A 27,789-nucleotide genomic window follows, 5' to 3' on the forward strand; every position below is an offset into this window, starting at 1 on the left:
AACTGACAAACCTTGATTACTGCTTTTGTTAGTCACTTAAGACTATTAAATTGAACTGTTTGGATTATTACAGAGACCCATTTGTGAAGAAAATGAACTTTACTAAATGGGTGTCATGACCAATATTTTAATTAAATGGTAGTTAAATAGATATTATGACAACTTCCTCTGAGTATTAATGTAAATTATTGAACAAATACAGAAGTTAACCTGATGAAATCAATTAGATGACATGAAATAAATGAGTTCACAAGTCAGCCTTAGAAGGTGCTTTTAGTAGGCATTTAATAATAATGGAAATTAGAAGGTCTGTTAATGATGTTATTTAAAACTCAGCTGAATTCTTGGAAGTAGGGAAACAAACTTATTCTAAGAAAGAAGGAATTTAAAGAAGGAATTTAAAAAATTTTTACTTGGTGAAATTTTGAGCACCTTGTCCCTAAAATCATGGGGCTTGCAATTCTTCCTCTTTGAGGAGGCATTTCAAGGAGGTGATCTGAAGATCAGCTCATCTAAGATGATGAGAGCTGTGTCATCCAGACAAAGGAAGGGATAAAGAGCAACTTGCACTTCAGTGGAGTGATACATTCAGTCTAAGCATAAGCAAAAGGGCACACAATATAAAAAGAACTAAGAATTTCTTTGTCTAATTCACGTTTTAAGTCTAGCATTAAGATTATCTAATTAACACAGAGGAACTTTATTAACAATACAGATAAGATGGCACAAAACTTTGCTAGTATCTGCTCCTTTTCCCTGGATTTAAGTTTACCTTCACAAAGTTTTTTTGTGCCCTAACATTAACATTTGCCTTCCACTTGCAGAAGGCACTGGGGAGGAATGTACTACAATTTATCAGCATCCTGACTTCAGTGCTTGGAGGAGTAGAATGATCCTAGTGGGACTCTCTTCTCTTTTGGGTCTCCTTAGGCAGCTATCCTTACATACTACTTGAAACAGCCAGCTTGTTTGTGGTTGGTTTCTTGTTGTTTTCTTTTTTATTTCTTTTTTGATTCCCAATTTCTCTTTTGAATTTGCAGGATCCACTTGCCCACCTTGCACCCCTATTTCCACAACCACCAAGGGCTATGAAATATTATGCAGTGTCTACCCCCATTAGTCAGAGCTTCCCTGCACATTACCGGCACAAAAGTTCAGACAGGATAAGTAATAGGTCACACCATTACCAAACAACTTCTGTTTTGGCTCAAACCAGTTTAAAAGCAGCTCTGCTCAAGGCAAACCCAGCCAAACACTGAACCCTGCCATGGCAGGTGATTGCAACACTTGTGGCCATTTAATGTCAATGGGATAGCAAACACACTATATATAACCTTAAAAAGAAACTTTAAATGCTTTTAAGACTTGGCCTCTAGAATCCAGAGTTCTCTCCAGTCTATTGTCTATGCATTGCTAGCAAGTAGACCACATATAATTTATATGTATAATAGCTATATATAAAAAATTGTGAAACATATAGGTGTCTGAATTAGTTCTATGGAGAAAAATTATGTTAAATGCATTCTTTCTTTAGTCTGAGATGATTAAAAAAAGTAATCAACATCTCATATATGATGAATTAGGATAAGGGAAAAGGCAGACAAGTGGTAAAGTTCACTATAATTACAGAAAATACTGCTTTTATAGACCAGATTTACAGTAAATACATATAGGTGCATAGAGAAAATGGTGGCCTTACAACTAGGAATTTCAAAAGGGGGAAGAAATTGTGCTTGACTTTCTGAAAAGTAGTGAATTATATGAAAATTTAAACTTTTTGGTAGTAGCATTGTCAGTAGTAATGAAGGAAAAAAAAGACCTTTCATTTTAAAATTTTGGACAAATTGAGGGGAAAACAAAATTACCTTACTTGTGACGAAAATGAAGTGCGCTGTTGAATACAGTCACTTTCTTGTTGGCAAGACCTAGAGGTTGTCACTAATTTATTGTTTATTACATACAACCAGAATTTTTTAGAATTCTGTCTTGCAATTACTTAAAACAGATATGAATGTAATATCTGTAGGTTATGGACATAGGTGCAATAATAAATCTTATCATAAGTCTAACTGTAAAAAGTATTAAGAAAACCCCTTAGACCATAAGTGTTATGGTTGCTTTCTACATGACATTTGTAGATCATATTTAGATTAAAAAATAACTTCATATCTGATGATAGAAGCCATTGAGCACTACGGCTATCTGAAGATACTGCATTGTAATTTGTTTATTTGAGTGTACTGTGCTAATATTATTTTCTCCTAAAATTGGTTATTTTTCTCCCTAAGCTTAACCACTTAAATGTATAGTAAGAAATAGATAAATTAAATCAAAAATTATCCTGAAAATGTACATTGTGTTAGTGTACTTATAATCTGGGAAAATGCCTTATACTTTGGCAGTAGTGAATACACTATGTATTGAGTTAACATGGCAATTACTACTGTTAACTTTTTATTTCAACCTAAAGGACACCTGTAATCTGACAGTCCAGCCCCAGGCTTCATAAAATGAAAGCGCAGACACAGTGTAATAAATAACATTTGGCATAGCGGTATGGTGCATTATTTCCTACTTTAGCATTGCATTTAAAAAGACTAAAAGCTGCACATGACAGAATTTAGGCCCTGGGCATAGTTTTTTCTCAAAATAAAAAAGGGTCTCTAAAATATTACAACCAACAAATAAGCATAATCTAAAAGCTTCAAGGCACCTTTTCTACAACTTTGTAGAAACCAAATCACCTCATCTAGTGTGACATATGTACTGTAATATATAGTGTGCCAAGTCAATTAAATTGTTAATTGTCTGTTTTTAAGAAAAACAGATGGTGGGTCAAATTTTATTCACTTTCAACAATTTTAGGTCCCACACCTATTGGTGATATGCTCATATTACCAAGCAGGGAGTTGAAAAAAGATTGTCAATGCCTTTTTCAAACTGTCTGCTTTTCCTCCCCACTTCCACCCTTGTTTTAAGGAGTACTTAAAACTGGTTTTAATTTGTGGATTTTTCTACAAGTATCATGGTTTTTTTTTTCTGTTTATCTATCCAAAATGCAGCTGTAGGTTAGAAATAATCATATAAAGATATAGAGTAGTGATTGGAAGTTTTCTAGATTTGATCTCTTCAACCATTTATTAAGGATTATAAAATTAATTTGCTTTAACATGGCCTTATTACCCAGCTGACTGGTCCTGGAAATCTTTTCTCCATTATTTCTATAGTTTATTTTAAAGTGTCTTTTGCAATAATTTTACAATGGCTGTATTTAGGATATTTGGTTAGACATGTGAACCATAATTAAAATCATTACATTTGAGGCATGTTCTCAATTGTTAAGAGTTTTGTTCTATCTGTTCTCTAAGTAGTAACTAGTTATTACCTTCCATGCCAGGACAACATTTTCTTAGAATAGAATTATCAAGGCTGGAAGAGACATTTGAGATCACCCAATCCAACTGTTCACTCAGCACTATCATTGCAAGCACTGAACTGCTAAACCAGATCATCCAGTGCCACATCCAGACACCTCTTAAACATCCCCAGGGATGGTGACTCCAACACCTCCCTGGGCAACCTATTCCAATACCTGACAACCCTAACAGTGAATTTTTTTATTCTAATAGCCACTCTGAATCTCCCCTATATCAACTTAAGACCATTTCCTCTGGTCCTGTGACTGCAGGCACAGCAAAAGAGACCAGCCCCACCTCGCTACACCCTCCTTTCAGGTACTTCTAGAGAGTGATGAGCTCCTCACTGAGCCTCCTCAGAGATTAAACAAAAACAGCTCCCTCAGCCATTCCTGCTAAGACATATTTCCTAGGCCTTAGAAGAGCCCTGTTGTCTTCTTCTGGGCACACTCCAGCACCTCATTGTCCTTTTTAAAGTGAGTGGCCCAGAACTGAATGCAGAACTTGCAGTGAGGCCTCACCAATGCTGAGTACAGTTCTTCCTACAGATGCCCTCTTCTTTCATAGGTATGTCTGCTAAAGCAGAACCATCTGTTAGCTAAATTCTGGAGTAAATACTTTCATTCAAATATTAGTCTAATAAGACTTGAAAGTGGAAAGGTATTATATTCTGTCAGTGTGAAGCTTTGTGCAGGTAATGTATGGACGGCCAGAACAAAACTAGCTTATTCCTTTTGTCTCTTTGTTTAGCAAGTCAGAACTAACCTGACCAAAATGATCATCATTCCAGTCCTCCTCAGTGTAAGCCTCCAGTTTCCAGTGAGACCAATACTACTGAAAAAACTTAACACCTCATCTTTATTTTAAAATATGAGATTTAGCTATACCTTTCATTTACCAAGTGGGGAGGGGTGGGGGGGGGGAAGCCCAGACTTAGATAGTAATTCAAAAAGAAAGAGAAACCTAAAGATTTAGATTTTGCCCAAATTGGGCTATTCCTAAGATATTTGGAGAGACACAACAATGAGATAATTACCTAAGATAATTTTGTTTCCATTGAATTCTGGTTGGCTTTATGCCCATGATCATAAAGTCAGCACTGCTCTCTCTAGTTTTCAATTGTTAACACAGTCAAAATTAATGTATTTGAATCTACTATTTCTGTGCTAAAGGAGGTACTTATTGTCATCTATGATGTGCATTTGTTTACTTTACTTTAAAAAACTTTAATTTTCCCATTTTTTCTACTAGTTATGATATTTTTGAAAAGCCACATTTATTGTAAATAGGGAAGATTTCTTGTTGTTTGCTGACACATTAGTTATATTATTTTATTTTTCTGGAGCATTTCAAGTAGCATTCTTGCCAGACTTAAATGCTCCTTTTATAAAATTGTCAAAATTTTAGGGTATGGTTGAATCCTAGACTGATTTACTCGGGGCAGGTAAAGAAGATCAAGAAGATTTTGGTACTGTGTTGTGATCCAAGTTGGTAGTGAAGATAAATCATAGCAACATGGCGTGATCTGGGCCCAGTGAAGCTGCAATTTCATATTACTCCTGTACCTCTTCCACCATTATTGAACTACCAGTAATATACTTGAAGTACTTACGAAATGAATGTGTTTCAAAAATGTTAGGTTTTGTTGCTACAGAAACCTCTTTAATGAGCAGTTCGCTTTAGTGTATTTCAAGTATAAATGTACTTCGTATCCAAGTTTCTTTTGTTCAGTGAAATGCATGTATACATACAGTTTCCATATAAGTGCTTCAGTCACTTGACTAAAGGATAAAATGAGATAGCTGACTTGACTAAAGGATAAAATGAGATAGCTCTTTTGTTGGGTTTTAGCTCCTTTTCAGCTTTTTATGGCAACTTGTCTTCAGAATTTTTCTGTGAAAGGAAATATTTAGTGGAAGACTAAGTTTTAGAGAAATAATGAACATTTGACTTAAGACCTAATTTCAAATTCCTGTAATTTCATTAAAACTATTGGTAGAAAGTGAGGGTCAGTGTGAAGGAAAGTTAACTCTCCTAAAATAATGGAGTTGGTGTGAACAATCAAATTTACATCTTGAGCAGTTTCATAAAACTGCCTATTGAGAAGCAGGGGTGGCACCCCAGAGTAAAACACAACCTCTCAAAATCATAATGTGGCTATGGAATAGCCACAAGGCTATTTGGTGACAAGGTGAACAAAAAGCATTTTGTGTAGAGAAGTGTTCCATGTCCAGCTATCTTGCAGAACTGATATTTACTGGGTGTTTTAGTGAAATAATTAAGTGTGGGTAACATCCCATTAGATCTCTTCTGAAAGGATCCAAAAATAAGTGTCATTCTTTATACTTCTAATTTTTCATGATTTCCAGTGTAATTTCATTTTTACTACTTTTCTATGTTTAAGCACCACTTACACCATTACTTCAGTATTAGAAGTGAGCTGATTATTGATGAAGTGAACATTTTTTTTCTGGCTAAGGGGTTCCTAATCTTGTTGGAGATTCCATTGCCATTTACATTATTCAGACCTTTCAAGTGAAAGTTTGGTCTGTTCAATACTGCAATCATGAGTTTGCATTTATGAAATCAAATAAATGTGTAGGAATATAGTTTTTTTCAGCTAGACTGGCTGAACCTGCTTTTGAGAAACTGGCATCTGATTAAATGTATCTGACCTGTGATTTTTCTCTTAATACTTGTCAGTCTTCAAATAGGCAAAACAGTTTCCAGCTGTAGAACACAAAGAGTCACAAATTTGATTCCTTTCTCTCCATAGAGGTTCCCTTCAACAAAGGACCTTTCTTATTTCTTTTACCAGCTTCATTAAAACACTTGTCTTCAAAAAGGGAATGGAATTATATCTTGCAGAATTTGTAAGTGACATTGAGGCTAACTTATGAGAATATTATGTATTTCCTTCTCTAATTCTTTCATTTTCTATTTCTTTAATTCATTTTCAGGCTTCCATTGGATGACAGTGGACATATACATGGTATATTCTTAGTCCCTAAACCCATGGCAAACCCAGTTTACACTCTGCCTCCTGGGCCAGTGAATGTAATTCAATGAGACTTGGGAATCCCCATTTTAGCTTCTATATCTAGAAATTATAGGGAGCTGTCACAAATAAAACTCATTTTAACAGAATGTCATAAAGTGTAACTTTAATGCAATCCTCAGCACTTGATGTTTTCTGGCTGGTTTTAAATCTGTTATTTTTTGTGCATGAGTTTCAAATAACTAGAAACAGTAAAGGCACTTGAAGGAATTCCAAGGAATGCAAGGAAGTCTAAATTATCTGAATTTAAATATCTTTCTTGGTGGTCATGAGGAGAGTAGTTTTGTTTGTAAGTTGAAGAGGGGCACATGCTATTTGTTGGAATTCATTTTTTTATATGCTTTTCCCTACTTTTTCTTTGGGGTCATTGTCTGCTTTTAATTTCCTTGTCATGGCTCCATGACTGTCACAAATGTTAATGATCTTGAAATTTCAGGAATGATGTAGAGATAATTATGTCACACTTTTTTTCCTCCGATTCTTACTGTAGGTCCAAATGATTTTATGTTCTGTGGTAGCTCAAAAATTAGGCACACAATTTTAATTTAGTTATTGCTTTGAAATATGCATGATCCATGATTTTGCAGTTCTAGCAAATGAAGGAGGTTTGTAGACTGCATAATTTTCAAAGTATCTCCTATGTCCTTCTTATAAAGTAATCTACTTAATCTACTTAACTTCCATGGAAACATGGAAAAGTTAAAAACTGTGGTGGCTCTCTGACAGATCTTAGTCATGGTAACTGTCTTGCCTGACAACCTTTATTGCAAAATTGGGATTCTCTGAAAAAAATTAACAACTGGATTCTGCCTATCATTGAAAAGTAACAGCAATACTTGTCTTTATTTTTAGTCAGTCTGGGTTCAAATGGTGGACCATAAGGGAGATTTTGTCCTATTGTAGTAAACATTTTATACATGACTGCAGAGACTGTCTATACTACATTATGCACATCAATAAATATCACATTCACTTAAAAAATCCTGAGAGCACAAGTTAAAGTTAAAATAAATATTCTGGCAGTAGTTTTGGTATCTACTTTCTCCCCATAAACTATTGTTATGATCCAATTAGTGAGAGATGCCTCTGCCCAAATTGAGATGCAAATGAGACCAAATGCCAAAGTCAAAAATACAAACAGTAGTTACCACCCATGGATCCAGCAGCATCCTTTCTTCACCCTGGGCTTCTCAGTGGTGGGCTTCCCAGAGTTGTTCTTCTGGGGGTAACACCTTTATACAGTCCAGGTTCCAGGTATACTTGGTGCTAATAATGCCAAGGTTGTGGATTCAATCCCTGTATGCGCCATTCACTGAAGAGTTGCAGTCAATGGTCCTCGTGGCCTCTTTCATCTCAGGATATTCTGTGATTCTCTGTACGAGTTGTTATTTCACCATTTGCCACAGTGGGAACTTTTGTCTGGATACATTAACCAGGATGTATTAACCAGACTGTACCTCTGTCTGGCCTGGAATCAGCATCTTCATGTTGCAAATTTCTCCCTTCTGGGCTCATTAAAGTTCCTGCTGTGGTGGCTTATTTTATGGCAAGTTCCTTCTGTGGCCTCCACAGTGTTTTGAGAGAGGCAACTGCGCTCTTTAAGTCCTTAGAACTATTAAAAAGAGCAATATCCTAATTGGTAATATCCTGCCACATAACAGAAAACATGACTACAAAATCTAAGCAGGCCTTATCTGATAACTGCTCATCTTTTTCTGATCTTTTTAATCTTTAAGGCTTATTTTTGATAGAAGTATTTGAATAGGATTGACCATAAAAAAGCATAGGGAAACCCCAGAAAATTATTTTATCAAAACATTGTTCTTTTGTAGGCCTTAACTAGATGAGTGACTAATACCTAACATAAGCATACACAAATCTAATTGAATAACAGTATTTTGAAAGCAAGACCATTTCTTCATTAGATAACTGTCACAAAAAAATTCTATTTTTAAACCTAAGAAAGCTTGGCTGTGTGCTTCTTTTCTTAAAATTCAGACATTTGAGATTTGTTTCTGATACATAATTATTTCTTTCATGATTTAAAAAAAATCTTATTTCTGTTTAGAAAATTTGGCTCAAATGTAATTAATATTTTAATTAATATTCTGACAGAGTCAGAATATTCTGACAGAGTCCATAATTACAGGTTTGAGGTATTTAAAGTGACTTCTTAATTTTAGTAAAGAGATAACTCATATACCCAGTACTATTTTATAAATCAGAGCTGATTCTGTGGAAAGAAAAGCATGAATCCAAAACCTGTTTATTCTCTCGAGACTTCTATGTTATTTTGGCACCTGAATGGGTGATGTTTGAGTGATGCACCAGCACAGGTCACAGTGATCCTTTTCCACTGTGCTGGAATTAGGACTTCTTCACAATCTGTTTATCATTAGACCTCTGAGTCAGTTTGTGCTGCAGTAACTCGCTTTCAAAAACTACTAGTGAAACATAGTGTGATAGAGGTGAAAAGTTTATTCAAACAATATGTGACATTTCTGTCTTTACTTAACCTACCTATGGAGTGGATTGGATTAAAAAAAACAGTGGATGGGTTTTATAGGGGGCAGTCTTTCTGCAAAGTTGATTTTTCAAAAATTAAGAAGTGTCAGTATGTAAGTTACTCATGAAAGCTTAATTGAGTCTCTGTGCACAAATTCATTAGCATAGTCTTTAATTACACAGTCACACAGTATTTCCCTTAGGCTCCCTGCCTCCTTCATTGCATTGGATGAATGGTGTCTTGAGTATGTGGCAGCTGTTTAATATTTTTAAGTTCATCATTCAAGTGTTGGTCTTTGCCTTATTTACTGCACAGTCTTTTGAAGCCTGAAATAAGTACACAATTATTTTCTATCAGTTTTAACATATATATAATTTTTTTAATGATAACAACAATAATAATAATTGTAATTGTAAAAATTGTAATACTTTCTTCTCCACTTCAAGAAAAAAAAATATCCTAGCATCCATCATATGTGGAGAAAATGGGATAAGAATAAATCAGAATTAGTGGCAAAACTACTGTAGTAACTTGTTATTGCATGATGCACAACTCAGGCTTTATTGCTCCTAACCAAACTGCAATATTAGGTGATGCCTTTTATCTCTCATGTAATTTTCTGTTATTTTTTATTGCTCAGGCACCAGGATCTCAACCTAAACACTCCAAAAATTAAATACTCATGAGAGATGACCACATGTTAAAATTGTTCATTCTTTCCAGGGTTATACGTTAATTGCTATTATCCATTTAATGGTGTTAACATTTATATCACATCACAACCTCCAACTTAGATTCTCCTCATCACATTTTTAACTGCAACAGTCTGCTCTTGTCTCCAGGTGTCTAGAAGGACATTTTACTAGTTAGTTTCTCTTCCCTGTAGAAAATATCTCAAAAATTTTCATCTCAAGCTATAGTCTAACTCTTTGAACAAGAGTAACTTACATAAATAAAACTGTGTTCATCCATAAAACTAGTGTTTAAGAAACTGCTATAAATAAATTTATTCCATCCACATTTTCCCTACAATAATCCTTTATGTCTTTTTTTTTTTGTTGTACAGATTTAATACCTAACTATCAGTATACTGATCTTCTTGCCGGGCAGTAACCTTTAGGCCAAAGGAATTCTGCTTTCTTTGTACTGTAGTATCTGTTAGTTTGCCTGAATGCTTATTTCTCAGACCAAGCTTACAGTTACAATATCAAGGAGTAACACATTTTCCTAATAGCTTCTGCTTGCTCCTCCCAAATTAGTTGTTCTTCAGGTGTTTTTCAATAACTCCCAGAACAGTCTTCTCCATAGTTTTACCAGGCCCTGAAGTGAGACTGACAGTAGCTTCCAGGGTCTTCCTTCTTGACTTTCCTAAAAACTGGGATGCATTAGCCAGCTCCCAGTCAACTGGTACCTCTCCAGGTTCCTAAGAAGATTCAAAAATCACTTAGAGAGGTTTCCCCATGACATCAGTCATTTCTTTGAGTGTTCTCAGATGAATCCAGCTGGGATCAAGATGGAGCAGCAGATCCCACACAAGTTTGGAGTTCACTGGGAGTTTATCATACTCGCAGTCAAGCTCCTCCAGCTCAGGGCAATGGATGGGAAGTCCATAACCCATAACCAGTGTTTAAGGCTGAAGCAAAGGAAACATTGGCCATCCCTGTCTTGTCGATACCCGTTTTTCAGGTGATCCTCTTGCTACAACAGGATGATGTTATTTTTCACTACCTTTTGCTATCAATGAATTTTAAAAAACTCTTTTAACTGTCCCACATAGTTCTGGCCAGATTCAGCTCTAATTGAGCTCTGGCAACATGAATTTTCTCCCTGCAGTAGAGGGTAGCCTTTCTGTATTCCTCCTATGTAACTTGACCTTGCTTTCACAGGCAATACACTTTATTTTTTCACCTGAACCCCAGAAGATCCATGTTCATCCAAGTGAGCTCTCTGCCTTGCCTGCTTGACATTTTGGAATTGCCTGCTCCTGTGCACTAAGGAGGTGGCTTTTAAAAAGTGACCAGCACTGATGAATTTCAGCAGCTTCAAAAGCATCTGCTCTTCTTATGTCCAGAGGTGAAGTTTTTCCTGACAGATTTCCTCCAGCCACTGGAGATTATAAACCCAACTGCTTTATTTCCTATAGCAAATATGGTCATCAATCACAGCTTGACCCGTGAACCTGTTATGATCCCACTTCTGACCCCAAAATAATGTTAGGGTAAGATTATTAAGAGATGCCTCTGCCCGAATTAGGGTGCAAACAAGACCACATCCCAAAGTCAATAGTACAGATTTTACTTAACAATAAATGTGGGGTAGCAAGATACATAGGAAGAGAAGAAAGGAAGGGGGGAGAGGGGAAAGGAAAGAGTAGGGGGAAGAGAAGGGGAGTGGAGGACAGAGTTGGGGGGAGGGAGGGAGGGAAGGAGGAGAGAAGGGGAGAAGAGAGGTAGAGAGTATATAAACAAAAAATACCACCACCTGGTTCTTGCAGCATCTCATCAGCCCTTCTTCTTCTGGTCTTCTCAGGGGGGAGGGGAGGAGGGAGGGAGAGGCATTTTTATACAGTCTGAGTCCCAGGTATCCACAGAGTGTAAATGCTGTTCCCACAGCTTTGGCTGATGTGTATAAGGACTTGCTTACTTTCTCACAGTTTGACATGGTGGGAATTTTTGTCCAGACAGGTTACCCAGATCTGCCTCACCAGGTCTGGCATCTTCTTGCCATCTGTTGCCATCTGTGCTTTTCCCACAGTTTGCACAGTAGAATTTTGTCCTGTGTGTTAATTCCAAACCTTCTCCTCTGTTAGGTCTGCTATTAATGCCTTCCTGTTTGCAATCTGTGCCTAAATTCCTGCATGGTGGCTTATTTTATGGTGGCTTATCTTTGACAGTACTTGAGACAGTTCATTGTGCTCTTCAAATCTTGACAGAGCCCCTCTCTATTAATAAGCAACAAATCAAAGAGAACATTTTCCCTGGTCACCTCCTTTAGTACCTGTATCAAGAAATTATCAACCAGGTGTTCTAGGAATCTTCTGGACCTGTTTCTATCAGCTGTGTAGTGTTCACAGTTAACATCTGGCAAGTTGAACTCCCCAACTTCAGTTTGTTTGGAGAGACAGCCTTGACGCTTTATCAGGACCTCTTAGCAGTAGCCAAAACACTTGAGTGTCATCAACATGTTCTAGCTACCAATATAAAGCACAGCCCTATAAGATCTGCTGTGGGGAAAGGTGACTCCATTCCAGCCATACCCAATATACTTTACACTGCTTACTCTTGGTGTAGAAAGTCTGTCTTGCACTTTTTTCTCCTGAGATTTTTCCATGTCAAAACTGAGATTAGTTTATTCTGCTGCGCCAGAAAACAGCTTGTCCTCAAGTTACATTCTTAGACAATTCTCTTTGGAGTATGTGCACCAAAGTGATAGCTAAGAGAGGATTTAATTCCTTCCTGGAAGAGAAATATACAGGAAAAATTTTCATTGTTCTGAAAAGCATGAGCTCATAGAGGAAGTAAATAATTTTCTGATTCTTGTCATACCAAACTATACTGCTGCTGATTATTTCACTGCAGGTGAAATCATGCAATACATTTTTTTTTTCTTCCATAAAAAAGTTTTAAAATGCTCTATTGTAGCACTTAGTGAGTATTACAGAAGCCTAGCCTAAAACTTGCTGCACAACATTTGTGTTACATTAGGATAAAGTACGACTATGTTTATTTTACTTTGTGTTGTGGGAATCTCCATAAATATTTTCTCATGACATGCACATCTTCAGTTTTAGTTTAGTGTTAGCATTCTTTTACTGCTTTACCTAATGTCACTGTGCTGACCTTCAGCAGCCTAACTCCACTGTAACTTAAGTTTTAAGGCTGGAAATAAATATTATTCACCTTTATTAATTATTAGGCACATTTAAAAAACAATTTCTAATGTAAGAATATTTATTGATTTCCTAGTTTTTTTCTAGTGGAGGAAGAAATTCCTATGTGTAATTTAACACGAAGCCTATGACACTGTAGAACACCAACTTGTAGTAAATGTCTTTCAAGATATTTTCTCTGAGTTTTTGTTTTGTAAGCTTTCTTTTAAATGTCTTGTGATGTTTTCAGTCTCTGCATTAGCTTAAAAGTAGCATAGTGACATTTTTGCAGGAACAACTCTTATTTTCAGGAAACTGTCCAGTGCTAAGGAGGTCATCTTTCAATCATTGAAACTATGGGCTCTTTTTAATATAATACATGGAAGAGTGGAAATATAGCATAGCAGATGATGTAGTGGAAGAAGTACTATTTTATGACCATTTATGGCAGGGCAATAATCAAGTGTTTCATGATAAAATTTTCCTATAGTGCTAGTTAAAAACTTTCACTAAATATGATAATGTAAAGGAGCAGATTGTAAAGGCAGTGCAAGCTATAGGTCTTGCATGAGATTGGAAAGTAAATAACAATTTTTATCAGCTTCAGGTTGAACATCAAGTTCTGACAATGAGAGTAATTGCTGCATAATTGCTGTTTTGTTCTAAGAGTTTGATGATTTGCTGAGGCCCATGTGTATTTTATTTGCGGGCATATCACTTGGAATAATAAATCTATAATTATCTCCATCTACTTTGTGGGGAAAACTCATGCTGTACTCATAGCGTTACAGCAGAGTGGCGCAAGATTGTTAGACTACCTTGCCAGGAAATCATGCTCTTTGAGTCAGAAACAGTAAACAAGAAACTATAGTTGCTCTCTTGACTCATAATATTTATCACTGCTTCAAAATCAATGAAGCTTCTGAGAAAGATAACAGATTTCTAAGTGCTGTTTAACTTCACTTTTTTCACTTCATCATCTGTATTTTAGTTTTGTAAGTAAATGAAAATGGTAACAGGCAGCCTAAATAAACTTTATGGCCATCAGGCTATTCCCATTGTCATTTGCTTGAATCCTGTCAACTCAGCTATCAAGTGATGTATTCACAATTTGAATAAAAATTATTGCATCTTCAAGTTCTCTGACATAAGTCCTTTAAATACATTTTTTTCTCAGTAACATAGAATGGCTTAGCTTGATATTTCCTGAATTACATTAACTGTATTTTCTCTTTCTTATCAGATTGAATGGAAATTCCATTAATAGAGACTATGAAAAATGAGGTCATTAGACCTAAAACAAAGACATTTTATTGTGTATCAAGGAAAATTAAAATGTTAATGAACTATTATAATTGAACTATTGTAATTGAATATGTTTTGAATCAGTCTGAATCAGTCCTTTTGTTTTCTGTGATCCTAATTTCTCTTATATTTCTGTTTCAATAAATAACATCACTATTTATATTCCAAGTTGTATAAGCTGTCAGTAAGGTTCAGTCCAGGTTCAGTACAGCAAGAGGGTGGACATGAGAAAGAAAAAACAACAAGAGGAAGAAATGAGGTGCTTCAATATTTTTTTACATGGTTATGTTCAGTGTCCTGTAGTTGATCTAAAGCTTATAGGTTAGAAAAGCATTATACAATCCATTAAGTATCTTTATAATTTAGAGGCCACAATTTTAGGTTCAGTCATTATTGATTTTTATCTTTAAAATTTAATATTAAATTGGATGTACATGCAATTTGGAATGCTATACTTTCCTCTCATGCTCTTTAGGTATTTCTTAGTCTTTTATTTTGTGTGGAAATATGCACTTAAAGCAGATCACATGAAACTTATAGGTAAATTTATTTCAATACATGGACTGAAAAATTTACTCTCATCCTCACATCGGCCTTTTTCCAATATTTTAATATTACAGATTGGACACAGTCACAGTGGTAATCTTTCTGGTATAGAGGGGGAAGTCCTGTCTAAATTTTATTTATTCTAATCCTATCCATATGCAAATAAACTCTTTTCTCTGATTTGTATATTTTAACCATAATAGAGAGTGAAACAATAAAACATATTATTGGCAAAACCAATTCATTGCTTTGAGGTTGAATCATAATTTCCTAAGTAAGATAAGAACTAGTTTAATTATTCTTTACAGTTTAGAAACTCCGAACTTTAACTGGTTTTTTGGGCTGAAGTTATCTGTGCTCGATGGCTATCTCACTTGAAATGATTATGAGTAAATTCAAGCAAAACACTTAGTATCTTTAAATACCATGATTTCAGGAAAATTCATTCCATTGTGACCAGTAAAAAACAAACAAACAAAAAAAACCCTGATAACCTTTTTGATAAATTCTGACTTTCTTGCAGATTGAATCGGTGACCTGAAATTTGGCAAGGGGATATCTAACCAGATTCAGTTTGTAAAATTATGATTTGCATAGGCTTACTTTCTTGTTTAAGAGGATTTAGCTTACAGAAACTGAAATCCCCAAGAGCTTAGTCCGAGCTGCAGTCTTATCAGAGCTCCTAGCAAGGTTTCTGTCTCTTATTATTACTTTATTTTTTGAGGTGTAGGGGGTGTGAGAGCATTCCATTTGCAACCTGGAAAAAGTCTACATTCAACAGCCAGGTTTAGATGAAATTTATATGCATCTCTGTGCTGGATAACCTTGGCTGACTGCAATATGTCCATGAAGCTGCTCCCACTCCCCCTCCTCAGCAGACCAAGGGAAGAAAATAAGATGAAAAAACTCATAGGTTGAAATGAAAATGGAAAATAACTTACCAGTTACTGCCATAGACAAACAGACCTAACTAAAAGAAGTTTAATTTGATTTATTGCCAAATAAAAACAAAGTAGGATAGGGTTAGGGTTAGGGTGAAAGTGAAAAGTGAAAACAAAACTAAAAAATTTCCTTTGCCTCTTTTTTTCCCAGATTCCACTCCTTTATTCCAATCTCTTCTAACTTTTCCTTCACCTGGGCAGTAAGGGTGGATCAGGAATGGGGAATGGGAATTGTGGCCAGCTAACACTTGGTCTTTGCCACTCCCTCCTCATGCTCTTTCCCTGATTCAGTGTGGAGTCCTTCACATCATCTGTAGTTCTTTTAGAGCTGCTCTAGCATGTGTCTTTTCCAGGGGTGTGGTCCTTCGGGAATGGACTGCTCCAGTAGTTGCAGATCCTTTCAGGGCTTATCCACTTGCTGCTATGTGGGGTCATCCACAGCTCCAGCAGAGAGCTCCATGTGCTGCAGACAGACAGACTGCTTCCCTGTGACCTTCACCACGGGCTGCAGGGGAATGTCTGCTCTGACACCTGCAGCACCTCTTCTGCTTCCTTCTCTGACCTTCATGTTTGCAGGGCTGTTTCTCACATATTTTTATTGATCTTCTGTCACAGTTGCTTTGCAGCATTATTTTACCCTTACATATGTTATTATAAGGGCACCACCATTGTTTCTGGTGGGTTCAACTTTGACCAGAAGTAGGTCCTTCTTGGAGCTGGCTTTGCCCATCATGGGAGCAGCCTCTTCTCACAGAGGTCACTTCTGCAGACCCCTGACTACCAAAACATTGTTGTCTAAGCCCAGTACAAATGTATTAAATTACTTTTGGAGCAAACCCTGCTTTATGTTCATTGCATTGATCTGGGAACTGTTGTGTGTGTGTGTGTGTGTTTGCGTGTGTGTGTGTGTGTTTGCCAGAGAACAGTATTTATTCTGTGTTTTGGGATTGGGGTTTTTTGTGTGTTTGGTTTTAGTTTATTGTAGCCTCCTTTTGGAAAGATATAGTTGCCTGATCTCAGAAGGGAATAACTGATTGAACTAGAAAGAAGTAGGTTGAAGTATCATGGGACCAGAAGCTTGGGAAAGAAAGCAAGGCACATAAATAAGTCTTGGTAACTGTTTCTCTAGAGACTTTCCTTTTTGCTCTGTTCCATGACCTTCTAAAAAAGGCAAAAGCAAGGTGGAACTGACAGTCTTACATCCCGACTAGATGTTTAGCTCAGCAAAACTGAAAAAGTTTAAATGACAATAAAGTTGCTACCAAATTAAAACCTTGGTAGTGATCTATAGTCACATGTATATTCAGAACGTGGAACCATTATGAAAGGTATCAGAGGACAAATTTATTGATTGCCATTAAAGAAGAGTTGCAGAGCTGGTGCAGGTTGCCTTGATCAATAGATTTGAAAGGGTCAACAGATAATATACTAGCTGCAAATAGATTCACTGTTGTCACAGACCAACTCTGTAGGTATCATAGATACGTTCTTGATATTAGCTTCAACAGTCTTGGCTTTGGACTTTTGTCATTTACCATTAAAGATGAAAAAGAAGAGCACTATTTATAGCAAAAGGATCAAAATTATCTGTACAATGCTGACTTCCATATTGCCAGAAAAATATTCCTTGAATTAGTTAATTTTCGTTTATATGTTCTTTGAAAGCATGCTGACAGTTGGAGAGGAAGCGATTTAGTCCAGTGAAACATTTTGTTTTCCCAAAGATTTTCTAAACTGGAGTGAAAGGCCTTAGTCAAATCATCAATGACACAAATGACATTCCTGTTACTCATATTATTAAAGCAGGGTATTGCATGTTCTTATCACAACCTAGAATACTTTGTAAACATCAAAGAAACACATTCTCTACAGCTCAATCTCTTTAGGATGATTAACAAAATGCTTACATTTTATTTAGTCTAAGGAAGAAACCCAGTCTTCTTTTAAAATGAGAAAGTCCCCACCACTTAAATAAAGATGATTCAGACACAGAAATTATAGAATTTGTCTAACTGCTAATAAATGTATTTTAGTCTTAATTTTACCTTGAAAATTAATTCAGACATTTCTGCATATGGTGGCTACCTATTCACATTGTTTTTTTTCCTTTTGACAGGTCAAGCAGTAACTACTGCTCTAAGGGATGTTCCATGTATTTGCATTGAAACTGTTCATGTAAAGGATTGCAGACTTACATAAAATTCCTTACTATTATTTTTCCATTTATTCCTCATTGAGATTGTCTAGGGTCTATAGTTCCATAAGGAAAGCTAATAATGTAGTTGTCTGCTACTAAAAGTTATACTAAGGGAGAACTGCTGAAATTCATAGATATTTTTTCTCTTTAACAAAACTACTTTTTTTTTTTTTGAGGTTTAACTATGTGATATCGCACACCAGAATGTCAAACTGCATTTTAAGTTTTAAATTTAAAAACTTACATGAAATGTTCTTCAAATTATTCAGTGATCCATCTTTGGTCCAGCTAAAGTCAGGTACATTGAGGAAAAGTCATCCTGAATTAGTTAACTATGCCCCAATGTAGTTGCTTCAAATTGAATTAGCTGCATAATGAAAGCAAATATAATATGCCTCCTTCCATCCCATTGTCTTGGTTCTTGGTAGAGGGAGACTAGCTGAAGAAGAAATGTGTGATTGATTAAAAGCTCTAGTGTTTGGGAAGCAAAGGGGATTGAAGAGGCAGACAGGAATGTAAAGATACATATACACACTGCAGTTTCAGAAGAACACAATGTCTCTCTTGGCATGCATCATCACATCAAAATTATACTGAAACAAAGGAAGTATGACTTCAATATGACTGAAGGAGGAAGACCATAGTGACAGGGTTTGGGACAGTATAGTTATGAAGGCAACAGAAATCTCTTGAGGCAGCATAGATTCAATACAAACATTGTTGCTAATTCTCTCAACTTTAACTGAAATTCTTCAAGAGATAAAATACCAGCTGTTTTTGCAAGCAAATATGGAATTAACAAGATACTGATTTAGAAGTGATTTATTAAAAATACAGATATCTAGTACCGATATCCAACTGTGATGGACAAAGACTCTCTAACAGTTTAAAGTTAGAAAGTGTAAGTTTATTGTGACAGCCAGGCAGTGTACAGGATAGCTCCCAAATACACACTGCAATTTACAGGTGATTATAGAGTCCTTTTATCTATACAAGTATTGAATACCCAAAATACAAATACATATTCATAACTTTGGTACATCCCATTCCCCGCTTTGAATGGTAATTAGTTAAGCATGCATAGTTTGTTCCTTGAAATAGGTCAGTGGTCCCTTTCATGAGGAGGGGTCCCAAAATGAGGAAGTAAATGAAGTCTTCCTCGTTCTGACCTTTCTGCCTTTTCAACGCAAATGTGACAAATGAACCCTTGGTAGAACTCCCATTCCCCGTTTCAGAACAGAGGAGGCCTACAATTGTCATATGTTCCTAAAAGCTATTTGTCAGTTTCTATATTCTTCATTATAAACCCAGCTAACCAAACATTATGTTGACAAGCAATCAATTATTAGTTAACCACTAAGTCCTAACTTCATCAAGGCCTACCCATTTATTTTAACTCCAATAAAGCTTATCTCTAACTAAAACCTCAGCTCCTCTAAAATCCCTAAATTCCTTAAAGATTATGCCTCAGAAGTATTTCAACAAAAATTTAGGAAATACTCCAGTTTTTGTTCATTTTTTATATGAATGAGAAGTCTCATGGTGTGATTAAATTGTTTGTGTGGATAGAGTTCTACATAACAGTTTGTTTTCTAAATCTAAATTAAGCGAGTAACATATTTTATTGGAGATATGGTTATTATTTAAAGCCAGGCCAGCTTATTTCTGGCTGACTAGTAAATAACTCAACTTTAGATATGGAACACAATCCTGAATAAGAAGAGAAGAAATATGTATGTCCATGAAATCTATAAGTACCTAAAATATATAACAGAAAGTAGTCATGAAATATATTACGGTAGTAGTAGAAAACTTCAGATAAATGATGGAATAAAAATCATGTTGATATATCTGCTGTCCCTCTGAAAAGTCTATTGTCATGAAGAATGGCTGTAACTTGTTTTCTTTTTACTAGAAATGTTGAGTGATTGTGATATACTTAAAATGTTACTTTTAATGGTGTCTGCCATTGTTTTCTTACTTCATTCTCAGAGGATCTTCATCTGACTTTCCTATGAGTTTCATTAGAAAAATTATCCTCCTTTAATTTATTATCTCAATTTTTTTCTTTGTGAAATGATCACATTCTGGCTCATCAATTTATACGATCAGGAAATGAGAAGTACCCTGACAACTGGCACAATTCAGCAAGGGCGTAGAAAGTTATCACCACCTACATAGTAAGGAAATAATAACTCTTTTTTTATAGATTTCTTTTCTCCCCATAGAATTTGAGCAGAATAGAACTGACCCTATACCCTAGAACGGCTGTTCTGTATAGCACATTATAGACAAAACATCTCATGAATTCATATAGGGAAAAGACTGTGTGCTTAAATCCTCCTTGTTATCTCCTTTCCTCCCTTTGCATACCTGTTTCTTCTGTAGAGGGACCCAGGACCACAGAGAAGGTGCTGGAACACTGTAATGGGTGTCTCACCTGGAGCAGTCAGGCACAGATGGAGTTTTCTCATAGTTTGGCTACAGGCATCATTCCATTCTGTTTGTATTTAAAAACTGCAAGATTCATTCCTTATCTTTACACTTGCCAATTGCTAAAAAGTAGCCCCACTTCATATTACACAAGATTCTTATTTCCTATCTTTTAGGCAAAAAAGGAAGGAAAAAAGTATATAAATATAAAATAAATATAAAACCTATTCTGGTCAGAATTGAGGGTGAGAAAATCACACTAGTTGTTCTGGGTAAAAATAGTGGTTAAGGTGAAACAGATTTTTTATATATCTGGATTTCCCAGGACTGGAATCTGTAGATAAAAATCTGATCATTAGAAGGAAAGAAGGGTATTGATAACCTTTAAAATACAACTGAAAATCACATGGAAATAGACATTTTATTCTTTCACAAATGAACTTCCATCATTTATTTATAAAAGTACTCACACTTAATAGTAATAGGTAATACACAAAGCTATCTCTTTTATTTTAAGATACATACAAATATTATAATATTTAGGAGAAGGACTGTTAAATGATTCAAATTTCTGTTTGTTTACAGATACCTAAACCCTATTACAAATAAATGTAACCAATCTCCAATCTATTACCATGTAAATTGGTAAGAATCATCTAAGACTGCTGAAATTTGTCCAAAACTGTTTGTCTGCTACATGTCTTTAAGATTATGTTTTTTGAGTATGCACACTATGAAGACACATGGTGTAATTTACATTGTTTATTATCCTGGTTTATACTGAGAAATGTATATGTTCTTCATTCATAAGTAATTAATTTTTATTTTCCCGATTTCTGCTTTTTCTGTGCCTTTTCTCCTTAATATTTAAGTTTGATTTTTCAGGATAAAATAGATTATATGTTGGATTGATTCCAGCTGAATGCCAGGTGCCCACCAAAGTGGCTCTATCACTCCACTCCCCAGCAGGACAGGGGAGATTAAACATAACAAAAGGTTTATGGGTTAAGATAAGGCCATAATTACCAGTCACCATGGGATGCAAAACAGTCTTGATTTGGGGAAATTAATTTAATTTGCTGCCAATCAAAATCAGAGTAGGAGAATGAGAAATAAAGAATGAAATGTTTAAACACTTTCCCCCTGCCCCCCCTCCACTTCTCCCTTCTTCTTGGCCTTAACTTTATTGCAGAATTCTCTCCCTTCTCCCTCTCAGCGGCACAGGAGGACAGGGAATGGGGACTGCTCAGTTCATCACTCAGCGTCTCTGCTGTTGCTTCCTCCTCATGGGGAAGGACTCCTCACACCTGCTCCAGCATGAGGTCCTTCCAATGGGGGGCAGAATTCCACAAACTTCTCCAGTGTGGGCTCTTCCCACAGGCTGCAGCTCTTTTCAATGTGATCTGCCATGGGTCCCTTTCAGGGGCACAGTCCTTCCACTATCAAAACCTTGGCTTGCAAACCTAAAGATGATTATTCTAACACTGATTCCTTGGCCTTTGCAAGCAAAATTATACAAATTGCCTCCCTTATTTGGGATATTCAAGAACTGTCTGGACCCAATCCTGGGCAATGTGTCTGGGATGGCCTTGCTTGAGCAGGGAGATTGGACTGGATGATTCTCTGTGCTCCCTTCCAGCCTTACCTATTCAGTGATTCTGTGAAATATATGATGTTATATTTTTCTAAATTTTTGAATAAGAAAATCCTGTATTGGGAACATAAGCACAACAATTTCACAACTAAGTTAGATATATGTATTCAGTAATGTGTATATAAATTGTAGATACCATGGTATTTCAAGGTGGGATTACATAAATTTTTAATGCATTATCTTGAAAAATGTCAGTGTGTCAATATATGGTGGTGAATGCCTGTAACTTTTGCATAAAGAATTCAAATATCAAACAGCAAGTTTTATCTTTTTGAATTACATACTTGAACTTTCTTTTCACATATTAGTGTTTAGTTCATCCAGTATTCTTTCAAAATATACTATATAATGAATTCAAATGCTCTTTTACTAATGACTAAACAAATCTAGTTGCATGTCATATTTCCTTTGATGCAGTCAGTAAAACAAATAATGAGCATTATTCTGAGATGTTGTTAAAGTAAAGAATGTTTGGTCTTGCTTGGTGTTTCCCTGAAGGACTACAGATTTTGAATCTCTGCTGAAGTAATAACAAGTCTTCAGTATTGCACTTTTCCAGAGTGCACCAGTGATCTCTTTTCTTTCAAAATTTTTTTCCTTATAGGAATCACATTCTTATCTTTTATTCACTCTTGAGTTACAGGAATGGAAAGATAGACAAGTTACCTCTTCAAACCCTAACTCCAGTGCATTTCTGTCAAAATGCATTTGTGTAGTAAGTGACCATTTCTTTTCCCCAAGGCCCCCTTTAGTCACCTCCAAAATGGGCTTGTCCTTCACACAAAGAGAAGGGTAAAAGGAAAAAAAAAACAACATTCCTATCTTGCTACACTGGGGGCTATTGTAACCTGGGGCTCTCCCTTCAGTACATCACTGGTTGGAAACATGCAAAATCTTTCAGTGAGATAAACAAAAGTAATGTAAGGATAATTTAAAATGAAAGGAGATGGTTATCTTAATTTTCTTTATATTATTCTTTTAGTCTTCCCTTAACCTGATATATTTTCTAGATATTTCTTGTTAGAATTCTTTGGCAATTATTAAATTAATTCAGTTCTGTGAAACTTCTAACTGTATAGATTTTTTTAGGATAATTGCTTTTTTTCAAACTTAGTATCCTAAATAGTTTCGGCAGGAGTTTATCTTTTTAAAAAAGATGGCTTTCTAACATCACCAGAAATCATCCCTCCTTTTACTGTTATTGTCCTTTGTGAAATCATTTCTGAAAACAAAAATGGATTTGTTTTCTATCTCAAAAAACTTAAAACACAAAATATGCCTGATTCATTGTTAACATATTTAACAAATTTTATTTATGGGTAGAGGTTATTTCCCCTTTTTATAAGGCTACAAAGGAAATAAGGATTATTTATCAGAAATAATATTATCATAAGGTGATGTTTTTTCCTTAGGCACAAATAGCAATACTTATCTTTTGTATCACAGTGGTAATGATCACAGGAAAGCAAATATCCATCCTAGCCATCTCATTGTAGCTAACATGAAGTGCAAATCTCAAAAAGCAGAGTGAACCATAAAAGAGATCAAAAACCAATATGTAACACTACAAAGTAACCAAAATATAAAATAAAATACAAAAATGTGCTTAACCAACAAATTTACTTTTGACTTTTCAAGGTAGCTGAAATATATAATAAACTTATTCCAATTACTTGGACTAATATACTACAGAAATAGTGTTTGTAAACTAAAGTATACTCTATAACAATTTCTGTTGTGAATGGCACCTTTTTTTTACAGCTGCATTACATGAAAGAGAGCATAAGAATTACTAATATTTTAGTCCAACAAATACACTAAGCAATGGACTCTTACATGCAGTTTTATTGATAGGCATTCAAGTTATATTCCTGAAGAGTAGCCCATATACCTTCTCCTTCTCTTCACTATTTGGTGCCTCAACTGAAATTTCCAATTTTTTAGTTGTGGGGTTTTTTATGTTTTAATTATGGCATTAATAATTAAGCTGTCTGAAAATTTACTGTTTTACTGCTAATTGTAAAACAACAGTAAATTATTTCTGTTTATCATGAATGAATTATTTACAATGAGGGACTAGTGTGAGTTTTTCACGAAGAGAGGCTCTGTCAGGCTCAGAACCTAACTGCTTAGGAAGTTTTGAAACAAAATAGGTAGTGCAGGGAAGCTGAAACACAAGTGGTAGAACTAGCAGTAAAAAATGTGATTTTAATTTACTCCTTAGTGAATTAAAATAAATATCAATACACTTTCCTAAAATCATGCTATTTAAAATGTGATTATCTGACAAAAGCCCAGGAATCTGCTTGGCTTTTTCCTCTCTGTTCTAAAGAGAGGTTTTTGACATTTTCTAAAAAAATCTAAGTATTTGCACTTTAATTAAAAAAAAAAAAAAACAAACAAAAAAACAAAAAAACCCAAACAACTAAACAGCAGCAAAACCCCAAACAAAACAGAAAATCAAACCAAATTATTTCTGCTCCTGTGGAAAATTAAGTAATGACAGAAATGGTCTGTTTTAAATTCAGAGATGAACTGATGCTAATACAAAATTTAGAAAGTGTATAAAAGTGTTGCAAGCAATCCATCCAGGAAAGTTTTAATAGTAATGAAGGAAATATTTGCTATAAATTTAAATTAATACAAATGGGGTTTAGGGATGGTTTAATTAATTTAAACCCATTATTCATACAACAATTTGTTCAACTTGATTTTGTTTATGAAAGGAAATTCAGCATAAGGCTATGGATGTAATCTCTCAAATACAGGATGTCATCTCTCAAATACAGCAATCACATATAATTTTTTTCCAACTAGTTCCTGTAAATGATTTTACTCTGCCTAATAATTTTTTGAATGCAGAACAGTTCCTTTAAGTCCTAAAAGGGATAGTTTCGGTCAGCTTTGTATCCTTACAAATTTTAGAAAAAAGCATGGAATCTCTTGCCCAGGTACATCAGAATAGAAGACCCAAAAGAGAGTAAATTGCAGTAGATATAAATACATTTACTGCCTACATTTACTATACATTGTTTGAGAAAACTACAGTAAGGTACATGGTGTAGTCACTTGCTAGAGAACTAGTTTATAGAATTCATTTGTGTATAGAATATCTTTGTTTTCCCAAATGAAATATGAAATGACTTAGACACTTAGGATAGTATTATCTACCAGGACAGTCTAGGAAAACTTTATATTTCTTTGGCAGTTAAAAAACTGAGCAGTTCTGTAGATCTGACATTAACGGTCCCATGAAAATTGATGACAAGAGAATGAGTTTGTGTGTTCTTTGGGATAGCTTTTGTTGTTTCTTAAGGAAAGCTGTAACTGTTTTTTTTCTTTTTTTTTTAGGTTTGTAATCTCAGAATAAATTGAACCTGGGGGTTTTTTTGCTTTTATAATAGTAAATTATATCAAATAGTAAATTATATCAATTTTATAATAGAAATTATCTCAATTTCTAAAACTGCTTGGAAAAAAAATACAAATAAACCAAAAAGAAGTGTTCCTGGTTTTTTGTGCTTTTTATTAGATGGTTTTCTTTTGTTGTTTTTGAGTTTTATTTATCCAAAAAGACTAATAAAGACTTTCAAAACTCAGTGGAATATATTTTTAGATAATCTTCAACTCTTTTTCAGTTTCTTGTGAAAATTGAATGGTCTTTATTTGCTTCGTGTCACATTTTAATTGCATTTAGAATCTTAATATCTGAAAGCTTTGAGAAATCAAGTGCATGCTGCTGAAAATATTACCCTAGAAAAATTGTTTGAGTTAAAATCAAAACACTTGCTATTCTGTTTTTACCTTGTACTCAAACGATCATATATGGAAATGTGAGAAAAAGAGAAAAGGCTTCAAGACCTTTAAAGAGAAAACCTCAAACTATGGTACAGGGGTGTTTGTTGCTGTCATTACATGTAAATTTTTAGAAGATCCTTCCATGCCTGTAACCACTGAAAGTTCAAAACAGGATGCAGCTTGAGAGACTATCATAGCTCTAATATTTTTTGAATTAGTAATCATTCAGATTCCTTGCTGTTAAAACTACTGAGGTAAAATGTTATTTGACTATAGAGAAATTATTTTTTGCATATGTTTTCATAATGTATGTGTATATAAATTTGTATATTTATTTATGTCTAGCCTCCTTTTTTTGCTGTGGGCAATTCTTTTGGTGCCACCACTCCCTTATATGCCATGTCATTGGTACCTCAGTTTGAACTGTATTGCAACATGGACAGTGTTCACACATTGGGGAACTAGTGTCTCTCTCTAATTTTAAGTGTTCATGTTCTACTACCAGTATTTTACTTAATGATATTATGGTTTAAAATTTTATGAAATAAAATAGGGCAGAAATACTTTTCCTCATATCCTTTAATTTTCAAGTATTTTATAAACACAAAGAGTTTTGATCTTTCTAAGCCATTGTAGTGGCTGAGCTGTAGCCAACAACTAAGCCCAACACAACCACCCACTTCCTAAGTGAGAATTTCCTCCCTAAGAAGCTGGGGTATAGAATCAGATTCAGTGGTGCATTTTGACAGCTGTTCTTATGTAGATCATTTTAATTTGCTTAGAATTTTTTACATGTCAGCATATACATGCAGCAAGTTTGTTTTATTCTTCTATGAATAAATTCCTTATTTATTTCAACAGAAATTGAAAAAGAGAGCTGTGGGGATCCTGGAACACCATTGTATGGTATTAGAGAAGGGGACGGATTTTCTAATCGTGATGTTTTAAGGTTTGAGTGTCAGTTTGGATTTGAATTAATTGGAGAGAAATCTATCATTTGCCAAGAAAACAACCAGTGGTCTGCAAACATACCAATCTGTATTTGTATGTACCACATATTTTCTTCTTATTATTTTTAAGGCATTGTGATAAGCTTTACTTATGGGTAATAATTATGGGTAATTATTTGCGTGATTGATTTCAGAGTTAGTAAAATGCTATTAACTCCCCTGACAGGATGAATTTACTTTTTCTTAACAGGTTTGCCTAATGTACATGCCCAAGGGACAGGTTCTAAAACTGCTAAAACATTTTTTTTTCTAATACCAAGTCTTAAAGCAATTCTCTTTATGTGCTTTGATATAGAGACTTATTATTGTTTTTTTTTTTTTTGGAAGGATTCTGTTGATTTGATGATGTAAATTACGTATGATACAATTTTGATAGCCAGTATTAAATTTTAATATATTTCCTCAGATTAGAAGTCGCAGAATTGAAATCAAGAGTTTAAATTATTTACATTTCCCCCATGTATTTTATATAAATACCTATTAGCACTTAAATGATCATAAATATTTATAGCTCTCTTCCAGCAGCATTCTATAGCATAAGTAAAACATTTGCATTATATAGCATAAGTAAAACATTTGCACTACATAGCATAAGTTGTATTATATAGCACAGGTATATACAAGGTTGTGATACTTATTGGCAGCACCTACCTTAACTTTTCCACTAAATAGTATGGATCAAATATATTCAGAGTGCAATCAGTTGCTTTCATCTCTGCAACTCAATTTAATATGGCTCAGCTGAGTTTATTGAATATAATATGTTATCCTGATAACAACAAAACATCTCATCTCTTTGAGGCTTCTTAATTTCTTGTGCCTCTGTGTGAACAACAAATGATAAGGGCACTATTGACTTTCTGCCCCTTTAATGTGCTCAGTGGGAGGTCTGCTCATCTAAGCAGTTCCCTACAAGAGAAAATAAGTGGTGCCAAGTGATTATTATCAGGGGTAAATTGTAAGGACTGCTATGGATTTCCAATGCAACAAATATGTCCCGTATTTTTTGTGAGCTCTGCTTGAGAGGTAGTTTTATTGAGAAGAAGGAAATATGAAT

At 34.9% G+C, this 27,789-nt stretch overlaps 1 protein-coding gene across 3 annotated transcripts in view; it reads left to right on the forward strand.

Moving 5' to 3' along the window:
- Positions 1-27,789, forward strand: part of CSMD3 (CUB and Sushi multiple domains 3) — a 592,443-nt gene that overhangs the window by 309,373 nt on the left and 255,281 nt on the right. For all 3 annotated transcript variants that reach the window (XM_071421704.1, XM_071421705.1, XM_071421706.1), the window contains one exon: positions 26,584-26,766. In XM_071421704.1, coding sequence (XP_071277805.1) covers positions 26,584-26,766 — 183 coding nt within the window. The remainder of the gene's footprint in view (positions 1-26,583; positions 26,767-27,789) is intronic.

Source organism: Agelaius tricolor, unplaced genomic scaffold, assembly GCF_023055355.1.
Source record: "Agelaius tricolor isolate 1412-34295 unplaced genomic scaffold, bAgeTri1.0.p SCAF_2, whole genome shotgun sequence".
Lineage (NCBI taxonomy): Eukaryota > Metazoa > Chordata > Aves > Passeriformes > Icteridae > Agelaius > Agelaius tricolor.